The 14,581-nt window shown below is 50.8% G+C and overlaps 6 protein-coding genes across 6 annotated transcripts; 1 reads left to right on the top strand and 5 right to left on the bottom strand.

Annotated features, from left to right (window-relative positions):
• Nucleotides 1-107: 107 nt before the first annotated feature.
• N7462_007652 (uncharacterized protein) lies at nt 108-1,716 on the bottom strand (the record flags this gene model as incomplete). The annotated part of the gene is made up of 2 exons (XM_057079370.1): nt 108-329; nt 427-1,716. The coding sequence occupies 2 exons, from the start codon at nt 1,714-1,716 to the stop codon at nt 108-110; spliced, it is 1,512 nt and encodes a 503-aa protein (XP_056932040.1).
• A 729-nt stretch (nt 1,717-2,445) lies between these two features.
• Nucleotides 2,446-2,766, bottom strand: N7462_007651 (uncharacterized protein; the record flags this gene model as incomplete). The annotated part of the gene is made up of 1 exon (XM_057079369.1): nt 2,446-2,766. The coding sequence occupies one exon, from the start codon at nt 2,764-2,766 to the stop codon at nt 2,446-2,448; it is 321 nt and encodes a 106-aa protein (XP_056932039.1).
• Nucleotides 2,767-4,946: 2,180 nt separating this feature from the next.
• On the bottom strand, nt 4,947-5,565 carry N7462_007650 (putative prefoldin subunit 1; the record flags this gene model as incomplete). The annotated part of the gene is made up of 3 exons (XM_057079368.1): nt 4,947-5,115; nt 5,241-5,407; nt 5,536-5,565. 3 exons carry the CDS (start codon nt 5,563-5,565, stop codon nt 4,947-4,949), a joined length of 366 nt encoding a protein of 121 aa, XP_056932038.1.
• Nucleotides 5,566-6,209: 644 nt separating this feature from the next.
• On the bottom strand, nt 6,210-8,125 carry N7462_007649 (uncharacterized protein; the record flags this gene model as incomplete). The annotated part of the gene is made up of 3 exons (XM_057079367.1): nt 6,210-7,144; nt 7,203-7,816; nt 7,890-8,125. 3 exons carry the CDS (start codon nt 8,123-8,125, stop codon nt 6,210-6,212), a joined length of 1,785 nt encoding a protein of 594 aa, XP_056932037.1.
• A 349-nt stretch (nt 8,126-8,474) lies between these two features.
• On the top strand, nt 8,475-8,909 carry N7462_007648 (uncharacterized protein; the record flags this gene model as incomplete). The annotated part of the gene is made up of 1 exon (XM_057079366.1): nt 8,475-8,909. One exon carries the CDS (start codon nt 8,475-8,477, stop codon nt 8,907-8,909), a length of 435 nt encoding a protein of 144 aa, XP_056932036.1.
• Nucleotides 8,910-10,735: 1,826 nt separating this feature from the next.
• On the bottom strand, nt 10,736-12,478 carry N7462_007647 (HMG-box domain-containing protein; the record flags this gene model as incomplete). Its single annotated transcript, XM_057079365.1, has 3 exons — nt 10,736-12,073; nt 12,147-12,221; nt 12,287-12,478. The coding sequence occupies 3 exons, from the start codon at nt 12,476-12,478 to the stop codon at nt 10,736-10,738; spliced, it is 1,605 nt and encodes a 534-aa protein (XP_056932035.1).
• Nucleotides 12,479-14,581: the final 2,103 nt, after the last annotated feature.

Raw genomic sequence — 14,581 nt, 5'->3', positions numbered from 1 at the left:
AAAAGAAAAGACAGGGGAAAAAAAGGAATCAACAATCTTGGCCCAAGATCAGTCGGCGAGGAGCTGTAAGGAGGGGTATGATGGTTGGTTGTGACGACCAGGAGCATTTATGCCCAGATGCGCAGCCGTCGGCTTGGGCTCTTCTTTCGCACCAGGTAAATCTTATCCTTGTCGTGGTCATTGACACGGAGTTCGGTGGTCGAGCTGGAGGTCTGCGCGATCAGCTTCTGGCTATCCTTTGACTCGCGCAGACGGCGAGTGTGATCGAAGAGCTCCTCCTGCAGGTCTTCACTGATCCAACGCTTGATGACGAGATAGTTGTGGTCATGCTGAAAAGAAAGAAAGAGCTAAATTAGTGTCTGACATGGACCATTAAGGTGATATCGGACTTCCGAGTTTGGGTGGAGAAGAGAGGGTCAGACTTACCGCGTCCCAGTCCCAAGGTAGACCATAATAAACCAAAGTTGCGGGAAGAAGGTGTTTGCGGTGGACCTGGTTGTAGTTTGGATGGTCAGTGGCCACCTTTGGTGGAATGAAAATAAAAGTATAGAAAGATGAGCTCCGTACCTTAATCCAAGCGGTCTTCTCGGTCTCATAGTATTCTTCCTTCTCTTTGATAATCTCCTTCTCTTTAATTATTTTCTTCTCCTCTTTCTTCTTCTTGTTGAGCTTCTCCTCAATCTCCTCCTCGGTCAACCCAAACTCCGTGCGAAGGCGGTCCTTGAACTCCTTGTCCCTCTTCTCCGCTTCATCCTTCTGCTTCTGCTTGATACGCTCCTGCTCAATCTTCCACTCCTCAACCGCAGCCGCTTTCAACAAGGCCTCTTTTTTTCTCTTCTCCTCCGCCTCTCGCGCCTTGCGCGCCTCTTCATCCTTGATTTCCTTTATGAGCTTCTGTCGCTCTTCATTCTCTTCCTGTTCTTTAGCAATCAGCCGGAGCTTCTCATCCCGCAGCCTTGCCTTCATCTCCTCCTTTTCCGCCGCCTCTTTTTCCGCCTCCTCAAAGCGCTGTAGCTTCAAGCGGCGCTCCGCCTTGGCCCGCTCCTCCGCCTCACGGGCCTTGTGATCATAATCATCAAGCCGGCGCAGCCGCGCCTTAAGTTCGTCCTCCATCCACTCGTCCTCCTCGCGCAGTATGCGTATTTCCCGAGGATCGCGCGGCTCAGGCTTCTCGCGGTGCCTCTCCAGCTGACGTCTCAGGCTTTTGATCTCCTGCTGCTGGCGCAGCATCTCCTGCTCATGTCGCATCATCTCCATGTCCTGGCGGACGTCGCTACGCTCGAGCAATTTCTGGTTCAGGGCGAGCTCATAGTCGCGATGGATGGGGGAGGCCTCGCGGGAGACGCCACTGACAGCGCGGCGACGCGAAGAGTGGCGGACCTCCTCTTCCTCATCGGACACATCGTAAACCTTCTGCTGCACCCGCCGCGGCTTGTTGGTGTTGCTGCTGGCGTTGCTGGTACGCTGGGCCTGCTCGTTGACGATCATGACGGCGGGGCCCTCCCGCTCGCGGGGGCGTCGGCCGCCGGTCGAGAGGGACCGAAGCTGGCGGGTGCTCTGCTGCACCGGTGCCAGGAAAACCTCACGGGGCTGGCGGTGGCGGGAGACGGATCGCTGGCGCAGGTGGGCGCGGGTGCCGCGTCGACCCTGGACGGAGAAGTCGGTCTCGGAGAAGTCCGACTCCTCCTCCGAGTCGAAGATAATCTGCTGGGGCATGATGGGTCGGACTATGGGTGGGTTGTTCTTGAGAAGCGCAATGTGTAGCGTTGTATTTGTATAGTTGAAGAAGTGGATAGAAAAGCTAAGGCCCTGACTGAACAGCGGTAAGGGCCTGAGCGAGGAGAATCTCTGCTCAGTCTGCACGTGCGATATAAACGAGATAGACTGGCGAATGTGGAGAGAATGAGAGAGGAAGGGGGGAAGTATGTAAAGAGACGTGGGTGAAGTGGGTTGCGGGGGGAGGGGAAGGGGAAGTGTAGAGTGGAAAAATGGACGGTGAGAAACTGGCGGGACGACGAAAATCAGGTGGAATCAGGTGAAGTCAGGTGCAGTCAGGTGCCAGAGGTACCGACGAGTCCAGTTTCGAGGGGCCGAAAAAAAAAGAGATTGTGCGAGCGTTGGTGAAATACGAGTTGGCTCCAACCGGAGCGGGGGAGGGGCTGGGCTGCTCGAGGGTTGGAACGGGACGAGGACGAGAACACGGAGAGAAAAGAAACAGAAAATGCTGGCAAATCCGAGGGGACCCCCGCCTATTTCAAACGCTCTGCTGGGGACAAGACAAGGTCGGGCTTTTCAGCCTCAGCAATCAAGCGTGGTTTCAGGTTCATATATACTCCGTCTCGAGGATGAGGGAGGACTTGGCGTTGCTTGCTATAACCAACGTGATATGCCCGACCTTAACTCTATCGCTCGACTCTACTGAACTCGTCTGGACTCGTCTGGACTCTATTCCACGATCCTGGACAGGCGGACGCTGCCCCCGTTGGCTCGTTGCTTGACTTTGCCCTCACTCGTTCTGACAAGGTTGCCGGGCATCGCATCATCACCACCAGCCACCGCTGCAGGACGAGGGTCCACTTTTGGGAGTCCAACACTCCCCTTCTCACAGTCCGAACGGGCCTGGGGCGTGACAAGACTTACAGCGCTTCGCCCCACTGTGCGCGCGAGCTGCTTGAGTCTCCATTCAATCCTGTCACTGCGAATTGTCGCATTCAGCGAGTGCGGCGTGCTGTCTCCCCGAAACAAACGGTCGCACCGTCGCTGCATCGTTCGCCCCCGCTGATCCACACTCGGGGCGCTTCCAGCAGAGAAGCACATTGCCAGCGCCTCTTGAAACCATTCCTCTCAATCGATGGGTCTGTCTTTCTCTGCCAGTCTTTTCGGATCCCGCTCTCTTGTTATTTTTAGCGCCCCTCTCACGGAACTAGCTTAGGTATTGGGTAATTGGGTATTGGGTGTAGGTCATGGTATTGTGGCTGCCCCTCTCCCAGGGCTTAATGAACCAGCAATCGGGTAGCACCAATCGCTGTCCAAGGAGAATTGGGCAGGAGACATCAACTCCATCTCTCCGATTTCCGAGTCCTGCATACCTCGATATCGCTATCAATCAGTCACGGGCAACCAAGGGACGCGGTCGGGTGTTCCCGCTGACTGACCCAAGGGACACGCGTGATGGCGGCACCTGTGCGGTCCTGCTGCTCATTTGCCGTCTTGGAGAGGGTAGAAAGTCTACAAAAAGGACTGAACCACCCATCTACCACTATACTGATTCCACTGGTCCTGTCAGGGCTGGCCTTTGTAGCCTATCCGCCTTCCCCTGCTGGCAATGATGTGATGCTGTGATCGTAAAAGGCCCGAAGTACAGAGTTCCGTCGCATAATCGGGAAGGCTCATTGAACGTTCCCAACCTGATACACTCGGCCCAATTGACCTCCCTCGATTCCCTTTCAAATGCCCCTTCATAAGCCACTTCGACTCCTCCAAAGGCCTCTCTGGTCGCCCGATATGGACCACATTCAGCCCTCCCAGTCCGACCTGCATCAGATCCTCCTGCAGATCAACCACACGCCCTGCACGCCAAGTGCCGCCGCATAAGCCCGTCACCAGTTTCCCCCTCCATCTCTCACCCTGAAAGGATCTTTTCCCTCCATACCTGGACAATCCCCAGTCAAACACGTTTTACAAAGTCCCCGTGGCCGAGAGGCATCGAGCCAGACCCGTCGCGGACGCCGAGCAAGGACGCCACGGATTGGCGTCCCGGGATCTTGCCTGTTCCCACCGGTCGCTCCCATACGTCATTTTTAATCTCGCCCGCGCTGGCCGGGGTCCAGTGTCAGCTGCAGAGACGTTCGCCAGCCAGAGGCCCGAGGATGACGCCAATGGCGCCGGCGTGTCTCCATGCCACAACCTGTTTTCTCCTTTTCATTTCTTTTCATTTGCTGGAGGTGGATCGGGGCAAGGCTGGCGTGTTGCGGTGTGGGCGGACGTCTAGATGCGATGAGCGGGGCTGCGGGCGTCTGCTATCGGTCATCTTGACTCGGCTGAGAGGAAAGACCAGTTGGCTCGTTTTTGGGATTAATTGTACTCCGTAGCGTAGCTGGGGACTGGGCCTAGACTTGGACCTGATGAGTCGAAGGGGTCTTGTCTGGCTCCCGTCGTCCCTGGTGCCGACTGTGTAGGCTTGGTCTCTCTAATGAAGAGCTGTCGCTGTCGGTGGTGGATCGAAGTGAACACAAGGCCTTGAATGGCTACCGTTCAACGAGACGTCCCACCTCGGTTTTGAGCCTGAGATACCTTGGCTCTCTGTCACGAGTCATCACGTCTTCTGGCCATCGACGCATTCCAGGCTGCCCGATAAGCCCTTATCCGCCCCGCCATCTCTGACAGCCCGAGGCCATTAAATTAAAGAACATTTTAAGCATAATTCAGGCCCCAGCACTTTTGGGAAGCTGATCAAATGCACATCAAGATCGGGTGCCTCAGTGGTGGGATCTTCCACCCATAGTCAAGATCTCATTTATCATGTATACTATCGCTTCTGCAGAACAAACTCCTGGGTATCCAAGTCGCCGGTACATATGCTGCTTATCCCGCAGGGAACAGACAAGTATCGTGCTCTTTCATAAAACAAACAAACAGGAGAAAAGGACCAGGCTATCCTTCTTTGAAGAACTATCTCTCCTGAGCTTCGCTGCCTTCCCGCTCTTCTCATTCGGACTTCAGAACCCATTGGTACAGGCCAGACTCACTGGATCGCAATGCACTCGCAGACTGATCTCTCGGGCATCTGGTGATATTTTGCAGGTGCCAGGGCAGACCAGGGAGCTAGCACAATGAACTCGAATCCTCATCTCCTTGGTGACTTGTCCGAGAATGGCAAGCGCCATAATCGGAATGGTATCTTCCACAACACAGGTCTATATTCCAATCGTCTCGTATCAACGCCTTCACGCCCTGCCCCCAGACTTCAGGATCTGCTCCAGGTTCTCCCGGCTGTTCTTGTGGGTAGTCTCATGGTAGTGCAGCTTCTTCTCGAGGTTGGCGATTTCGGAGGTGGCCTCGTCGCTTTCACGGGTGAGGCGCTTGTTGACGGTGTCGATCGGGACATTGACGAACCTGGAATCGAGACAACGGGGGTCAGATGGCATAAGGTATACAATAGGAGATAAAGAACGAAAGAAAAAGAACAAAGTCAATGGCGGCCAGGATGGGCTCTGCCACGCCTGGGAATAATCACTCACATCTTGCCGACGCCTTCATAAACCCTCGTCTCAGAGGGTAAGTCCGACAGCTCCTTCGAGGTTAGCTGCAGCATGCGGATATCACGTTGTTTGGTGGTCATCTGGGCCTTGGTGATGCCGATCTGTTGCTGCGAGGCAAGGGCGCGGGTCTCGATTTCTTGCAGAAGCTAGAATGTCGCATTGTTAGTCTTTTTTTTCTTTCTTTCTTTTTGAACATTGACAAGACACATCTCAATGTGTGTAATTATGCTCAATTGATATTGCACGTCATTATTCCGGGGACATGATTGCTTACTTTCTGCAGAGCCTCGTTGGGGATGGACATTTTTGGCGGAAAGAGGGGTTCGCGATGTAGCTTTCAAGTTTCGAAGTGGGAGGGGAGCCGCTCGATATGGGAGAAGCCAGTCGGTACAACAACCTTCGTTGTTATTTTTGTCTTGAGAACAACAGGAAGCAAATCTCCGCGATAGACTTGTTGTCGATAATAAAGCTGGACTTTGCTGTTAATCACGAGGTCGAAAGCGGCTTGGTGGGCCAGAGACGGTGGGTGGCCAGAAAGCGGTGAACAGGCCCAAGAGACAAATACTAGTTGAACGAACCGGGGCCACTCACAGGAAGACCACAATAATATTATGTATGGTCTGTTTATCCATCTAGCATAAGCCGAATCTACAATAATTCTCCTTCCCATTGGAATTCAGGCCATTTATCAGGAACAGTCTCTGATGAACATCCAGTCTCAGCCCGGGCCCAAATCATTCAGAAGCACCGGCGCTCCAAGGGTTCGAGACATCCCTCAACACACAGCAAAGAAGTATACTGAGAAACGCTTAATCCGAAAAAAATAAATTAAAACATCATCGATGTATTAAGTCATCGTAAAATATCATACACATATCAAAAGGATTTCTTCGTCCATTAACGTCTCAACGGTAACAACGGGTTTTTCCGAATGACCTCTACCAACTTTTAGAAAGTGGTACCCTTGTTCTGCTTCTTGTCCACACGGTAGTGCTTCCACATCAAAATTGACGGAATAGTCAAGGCGAGAATGCAAGTCGACGCAATAGCACCGTACTTCTGCGAGTAGCCCCATGCGAAGTCAATAGCGTCACGCGTTGCTGTTCCAGGTGCATACTCTAGCTGAGAAGAATAACCGCCCAGGTAGATGGTCTCCCACTCGGATTTGGTACTCTCTGGCAGAGCCTGACGAAGGCCCTGGGGGAATGTATTGGTATAGATGGCTGCAGAAATCGCAGATCCAATGGCGCCGCCGATGCTGGAGAAAAGGCTGATAGTGGAGAGAATGATAGGGATATCGTCCCGTCCGGAAGCGCACATGCCGGCCATTTGTTCACCGATGACGAGCATACCACCCGCGAAAGCAATGAAGATCTGGCACATGATAACATATCCGAGATCCTCAGTTTGTCCTCGGAAGTGAATCATCAGACCAGAGCCCAAGATCATCAGGGGAGCGGCAAAACAAAGACAAGCGTATTTGTACTCCTTTGTCCATCGGACCCAAAGGCCAAAGATAGGGGACCAGAAGCAAGAACCGATCGTGTAAGTAGCGGTCACATAACCGGTGTTCTTGACATCAAGGTTGTAAACTACCATGATAAAGTAATAGAAGTAGCTGTCCCAAAGGTAGAATCCGAAATTCAGAATCGCAGCAAGTACACAGGCGCCGATGATAGTACGATCGCGAAGGAGGTTATAGGGAATGAAGTGAGTGCGGGCAAACCACTTCTCCCAAGCAGCGAAAACGAAGAACAGACAGAATCCTACGACCACCTGGGCGATGAAAGTAGCAGTATGGTACTCAGTTCGTCCATAAGTGGCCATGCTGAAGGGCAGCAGGAAGAGAATGAAGGCGGCCATTAGGATCAAAGAGCCAATCACTGTCAAGAAAAATTAGTCAGAGTGACTCAAAACGCAGCAAAAATGAGCTCGACGTACCATCGAATTCATGGATATAGTGAAGGATCGACTGCATGACACTCCGACCACTGGGTTGCCGAGAGAAGACGCCCATCTTCTTAGCCTTGTTCTCATAGAACTTGAACACAAAAATCAACGGCATGAAAACAAAGGGTTGAATGATGCAAAAGGCGCCATAGGCCCACCGCCAGCCGGAGGTGTTGATGAAAGACTGCGCCGCTAGGGAACCAGTGAAGGCGGTACAGATGTATGGGGTAGTCGAGAAAGCAAAAGCAAAGGCTCGGTTACGCATGCCAGAGGTATCGGCGATGAAGATCTCCAAGATCAGATAAATGGCATCGAAGCCAACCCAGTAAAGGACATAGCCAGCCGCATACGAGTTGGGCCCGGTGCAGGCGGCAAGAATGATCATGCCAAGCAGGTATACGATCAAGAAGACGAAAAGGCCCTCAGCACGACCCCACAGGCCAAGAATCTTGCCAATAGGCAATTTGAGAACACCTCCAATGATGGTGGCCAGAATGTTAGCAGTCGTCACCTGGGGGGCCAACTGAAATTTGCTGTAGGCATAGTAGAGAACATTGGACCCGATGTATTCATGAAGTGACAACATGAAATAACAGACCCAGATCCTTCAAAGTGTAAAGGTGCAGGTTAGCGAAACGACACTTGGACACCTTGTCTTTCCGATATTTGTGGACTCACCAAGCATAAGTCGCCCAAACCGCCTTCTTACTCCAAACGATCGTGACAGCCTCGGCCTTCTGCACACCGATTTGGGCGTCCTTGGTAGTGACATCTGGGTTGAACTCGGCTTCTTTCTCGGCACGGGCCAACTCATCGTTATCGGAGTTGTGGGCATGGGAGTCTTCGATGGGACCAAGGTCTTCCACAACATCCGGGGTCTTGCGCCCCCTCAGTCGATCAACGATAATACCCATAGTGTTTTCTATGTATTTTCTATCCACCCAAGGAAAGGGCGAAGGAAAATTTTCTATGAAAACGGTGACGAGAGAGAGAAAAAAAAACACGGAAGGAACAGGTGAGATCCTGCGGCTCTCACGGTTCATATAGGATTCATTTTTCAATAGCCTAGCTCCTGTCCCTGGTCCGTGGTTGTCGCCCCATGTGGAAAATTTCATCAATAACGGGGCGTTCCCTACTATCTGATCGGCTTTGGAGCTAGACCCTCCGGTGAGACCGGGCCTGGGCATTAAGAACCCTGGATTTGGACCAAAGAAGGCGACGGATCAGATAACTCCCACGCGCGTGGCCTATCCGAGACCCCGAATGGCTGGCTCCACCCCCCACCAGCCGAGTGCACACACAGCCGACCATTCAGCATCGGCTCTTGCAATTGCCATTGTCCAGTCGACTCCACCTGGGCGCACAAACAAGGGAAAGCGGGAGATTGATACCCTTGAATTGCTCCGACAGCCCAGCGGTTATTGGTGGGCGACTCCAGTTCGAGTCAAAATTCTCAAAGCCCATGCCGGAAATGCAACAGTCGGCGACGCCGCTCGTGCATGGTCTCATGCCATCCGGACCCGGGAACAAGCCACAATCAGGCATTTGCTCTGGGTTTCGTGGTCGTTCCTAACTCCACTTCTGAGAAAATCCCCGTCTGCATATTCCTATCCAGTAAATAGCCAATCCTCCCATCGGGTTCTCCGATCCCACCACTTCCCCAAGCTGCAAGGACGCGTCACAACGGGCAAGGCTTGAAAAAAAAAAAGCGGTGCTTGGCGTCTGGAGGCTAAGTCGAAGGAAAGTAAACGGATTTTCGGCCCAATAAGTCGCGTGTTCTCGCTCTTCGAATGGTGTGGGTCAAGATTTTTTGGTCCCAATCAGACCCTTGGGGCTTATACTTCTCACGACATTCCATTTTTCGAAGGCGCAGAATTAGCAACCTTGAAACAAAATGAAGCGGCATTGGACGGTATGCATTTAAATCTAAAGGTAACTATAAAATGCAACACATACATGCATGTACTTCGTATAGACTTGATCACGAGAACACCCAAAGCTTAGCGAAGCTTCGATGCACGCATTGCATGGCGGGGCTCTTGGCAGTAGGCTTCAGCCAAGATAGCCAAGAGACCATATTCGCAATTGGAAAAATATCCATTCTTCTTCAAATCATCATGTGGCAAGTTCTAACAGACGTTAATAGAATATTGATTGATTGATTCTTCAAATCAATCTATTCATGAATTCAATATCACTTTAAATTAAGACAACTATGAAAGCTATTCTTCAAATAAGCGTCAGAAGATGACTCAAATCATCCATCTCTTCACACATGCATAAACACATATGTGCACCATCGTTCATGGTGCTGCTTCACACCAGGACATAGAAAACACGTCAATTGCGACACAAATATAGTCATATTGCATCGCTCTAGCTTCCTAAAGGAGAGATCAGAAGAAAAGAAATTCCTTGTTAGATTATTCTTAGTCTAGTCACTTGAAAATATGAAAGCTCAGCGCTTAAGCAAGAGCCGCATTGCAAGTATTGCTGATATAAGAAGAAGAAAAGAGTATCGTTGATATTCCCCAGAGGAAGGAATTGAAAACGGCCTGGCTGTGAGTCGGTTGTTCTAACGACAATGCGTGATCGAGTATCAGGACTTTTCTGAGATGAAGTGGTTAAGCGATGCTATCTCTGGGGGTAATAGCAAGACTACTTATCTTAACTTCATGGTCTGATGCAAGTCCAAGTGCAAGATAGGAAAATTTGGAGATCTGAGGGCACGGTGCCTGTCTTTAGGACATGGAGAGAACTAAAAGGTTTCAAAGGCTCTGGTTGGGCAAAGACCGATTATTTATGACTAAGAAAGCTTACTTCAACCAATGAATCTTCTAGAAATTCAGATAATTCACAATTCTTCTTTGGAAAACCTAATCTCATCCTCCAAGAGGAGAAAAGTTCCAGTTGAAAGGATCAGAAGCTGTCTTGATAGGAGTTCTTAGCACTACGTCTATGATCGGAAAGAATTGGGATACTACCGGGAAAGAGAGTACAGAGTATTCAAATTGAGTGTGCATTAAGAGTCGACAAATAACCTCCCACCGTTCATCATGATTGGAAAATCTAGAACAAACCAAACACCAAGAACCCCTATCGTAACCCTTCAAGAGAGAAAAGGCATTTGAAAAACTCCCCGCGCGGATCAGAGTCAAAAAAGAGACAAAGGCAAAGACAAATATCCACCGGGCGTAAATCACGAATAAAGCATTCATCTCGAAAGAAGACATAAGAACTAAGACAGAAGAGAAGAAAAGTAGCGGAAAGAATGTAGAAAAGGAGTAAAAAGCCTCAATCCGACTAGTGCGCCATTAACCCGAGCCGCATACCCAAAACTCCAGTCCATGTCCATCTTAGGCTGCGCTTTACAAGGCCTAGAGGCTTGGTACACTCTCAGCCCGGCGCTCATCCAGGAGGCGTTGAGATGAGATGTAAGCCAGCCTATTAAAAAGGGGATGGGAACCCAGTCCGCTGTTGTGTCATGTCTCATTTATGGTCGTTGCTCAACCGCCTTGGGGCGCTTATAAGCCCGACGCATGGTGCTCGAACCATTGGTCCAAATCAACACTGGCGCCTTCAAAAGGCATGAGATCGTGAAACTTGGCATCATATGAGGGGTCATGATGCATATAAGGGGCGTATGCAGACATTGCTCCTGGAGGAGGGGCTGGACTGGGTGTCTGTGATGGCGCCGCTGTTGTAAGAAAAGTTTCTTCACCCCAATGTGGAACTACCTGGGGGACAGTGCCCTGATACAGAGTTGCCCCAGATATGTTTTGAATACCACCATAGTCTTTCTGGTACGTCATCAGTTGCGGGTCCACATTGGAATTCTCCATTTGATGCATGGGGAGTGGAGCCATTTCCTGAGGCTGGAGCAAATCACGGTGCACGAGGCCAGGGATACCGGCTATTCCATCTGAACTGTGGGACAAAGGATGCTGAAGCATTGGACTGGCTTCTCGATAGAGCATGCCTCCCATTTGGGACCCAATGGTGTGAAGGCCACCAGCTTCCATAGGGAGACCATGAGGGGTATAAACACCGGAGGGCCACGGTGGGCTCATGAAGCCATTTGAGACCAAGCGAGGCTCTGGTGTTTGGTGTGGAGTTGAGCCTCGGCTGCTGCGCGCGTAGACGTATCTATGGCTGGGAGTGTGCTGGTGAGGGTGGATCAAGGATGAAGCCAGAGGATACTCCCCTTCCTCAAAGTCAAGTGGAGTAGCTGGATCTGTGACAGGGCCTGGTGCAGTAGATGCCGGTGGAGTCATCTCACTCTGTCGTGTTGTGGCAGGGCCCTTGCAAGGACGAAACTTATAGTCCGGGTGGCTGAGCTCATGCATCTCGCGATCAGTTTTGGCGAGATCCTCATAGATCGCTCTAATAGATGGTGGCTCCAGGTTCCAGCTGGCACCAGTGATCTTGGAGACATCCTGGTGGTTCTCGCCTTTCAGATACTCCATCGCACAACTGGTATAGGCAGACCGGTAGAAAATGAAGGCGTTCATGGGTCGAGAGATCTTGCCTTTCTCCTGTGCCTCCCGGAGTCTCTCTTCTTTGGATCGATGAGCCCAGGCCGTCAAATCTTTGGGTGGCACCTTCCCTCCCTTTGTCAGCACACTCAACGGCTGAGTGATATTGATCTCCTTCCGTGGAGACTTCTTTTTGGCCTTGGGTTTCCTCACCCGCGAGGAGTTGCTGGCCTTGGTCTTCAGGGCCTTGGTGGTCGGTATGTGGAAGCGTGGCGGAGACCCTGGTTGTGAAGACACAGATGGCGAAGAATGCTCCTCTTTGACTAGCAGGATATTATCGTCTGTTATTGCCGGTGGGGTATGATCTTGCAGATCAGACAGTGGCATCTATTCCCGGTTTGATTAGTCGCCAGTCGAGCATCTTTCATTGCCCGTGATCGAGAGTCGGAGCATTACTTACCGGACAAGAAGTGGGCATCGAAGAGGAATAATCGCCGGTGCGAGAGTAGTAAGATGAATGGGTACCCGTATAAAGCTTTAAAGAAATGAGCATCCACTGGGGCTGGGTCAATAGATTTGGAGCCGAGGGGCTGTACTTACCACTGGCTGGGTCTGAGGTGGAGTTCTGAGATCGTCGGGCAGCTCTCCCGACTCAGGCGCAGTGCTCAAGATGGCATACGCGGGCACAGGGGGGTAAATGTCTTCAATTTGAGGTGTCGGAGAGAAGATATCACCCTCTGTCGAAGTCGGTGGTGAAGGAGGCGGACCGCCAACCAGAGCAACAGATGCCATGATGATGCTGGCGGTGGAACTGTCTGAAGGGGAGTCTCTTACGGCCCAAGATGACTGACAACGTTGAAAAGCAGACCGGCTTGAGACAATCTTCCAAGATCGCTAACGTGGCGATAGAATGAGATTATCAGAAGGGGGAAAAGTTCAGCAGGAGACCAGAAAAGACAGGATGAAAAGAGCACTAGAAAAGGTTCTTGGACTGTTGCAATCAAGCTCTTTGTCGGGCCAGAATTGACATTTGGCATTGGAAAACGGTGTGGGAGGGGAGAATAGCAGCTGTACGATCTCAGACAGTGTACTGGATAGCAAGCCTGAGACAACACATGCACTGACACCGGGTAGTTGTAGAAGGATGAAAGGGGATGTAAGCAATTGTCAGAGACAGAAGAAGATCCCAGGTTGAGCAAAAGGAGAGAGAGACGGAAAGTGAACAGTGAAAGGCCAAAGGTGAAGGGGGCAAGGTGAAAGGTGAAAGGTGAAGTTTGAAAGGAGCAAACTGCGTGATAAAGGGTTCTAGTTCGATGGCCGAGCAGGAGTCCACATGGAATTCTTCCCCGGGCGGGTCCCTTGAATAAATAAGAAAGCAAGACCAGGTTTCTGCAAGATCGCGGATATGGAGGCAAGATGATGGAAGCGGCAATTATCGAAATTCTGGTCTGGTTTTATCATAGAATTTCTGGATATTCTGCTTGCTTGTTGCTGGGATTGGGAATCCACGATTTTGGGCCTTGGGCATGTGCGGCAGTTCGCGTTGGGGGTTGCAGACGCCCGCCGAACCAGCGTCTGAAACGGAATCAAGAAGCACAATACGTGGATCGCACTGCCCGTTAGCCCCATTCGGGCTATTTGCGATTTTTTGAATTCGATTTTATTTGGTTTTATTTGGTTTTATTTGAATTTCTGGCGGGTTTTATTTGAATTTTGTGGATTTTATTTTACGGCCCGGCTTTGACGCCATGCCTATGGGGTATTAGTCCTTCCACCCCGCCCATACTCGTGCCCGTTTGCACAGGCGTCTTTGTTGCCAAAGCCACCCTCACTCTCACCCAATTGGTCGAGGAGTCTCTATTTTCATTCGTTCTTTGACGGTGAATGTTGCGTCGATGGGCGGGGATATATTTTTCTTGAATCGGGTTTTCGATTTCTTTTATTTTTATTTTTTTTTTTGGCATTTCAATTTTTCGTGCTGTTTTCAATTTAGGGTTCTTTTGAACATCTATCCTTCTTTCTCTACTTCCCAGGGGGCACAGTATGGTGTGGTAGTCTATTCCATGAACCCCAAGGGTACGCTTTGTGCCATTTATGGGAACATAGGATAGAGTAGTTCCAAAATAGCCATCGAATTCCTCTAAAGTGACAAAAACACAGAATATGAGGGGACTGCGAATGGCAAAAAGAATTTGCGAAGGGGATGGGGAGGGACATCATGTAGGTGCAGGGGATATGGAGATCCATCGAATATCCAGAGCTTGTGCTCTGGGCCATTCGAAACCCTAGCATCTCTGGAGGGGGGGAGGCTCTCACTCCCCTAGGCCATGGCTGTGTGGGAGCTTCCCAACACTCGTTCCACAGCAGCCGGGGATGCAATAGGACCGGTAGGAATACCAAGGTGAAGGATCCGGGTCCGGACAAGCGCCAAATGTCCACTAGAGCTAGCCAGGGTTTGTTGGGCCAGGGTATCCGGACATAAGGCGGAGATATTCCCCAGGAGGAGAGACTGGGGGGAAAAAGTATGGAAAGTACGGGAAAGTATAGGATTTGCGCTGGGAAAAGCAATGATGGATGATATTAACACACCAAGCGAAGTAAGTCTACTAGTTGAGGACACCTCAAATCGTCAATCCATTCTCGTGGCTTTCCTATATTTTGTCCCTTACTTCTACATACTGTGATCGATAGTATGGCCGTTGGAGCACGTTGAGAGACCCATCCTAGGGATGTTTAGATCACAATATTAGCGCCAGAATCGGTGGGGCTAAAAAGCATGCAAGACATGGTAACGGGCGTCATGTACTGAAAAACTATAGACTTCTCATTCACGGAGAAATGAGCCACCCGCCAAGAAGATCTTGTCTAGTTACCAGTTACAGTAGGAGTCTCTCT

This window comes from Penicillium macrosclerotiorum (genome assembly GCF_028827735.1).
Source record: "Penicillium macrosclerotiorum strain IBT 26536 chromosome Unknown utg000007l_segment0_segment0, whole genome shotgun sequence".
NCBI lineage: Eukaryota > Fungi > Ascomycota > Eurotiomycetes > Eurotiales > Aspergillaceae > Penicillium > Penicillium macrosclerotiorum.
Note: the sequence above shows the minus strand (reverse complement) of the source record. Positions and strands in the feature narration are given on the sequence as shown.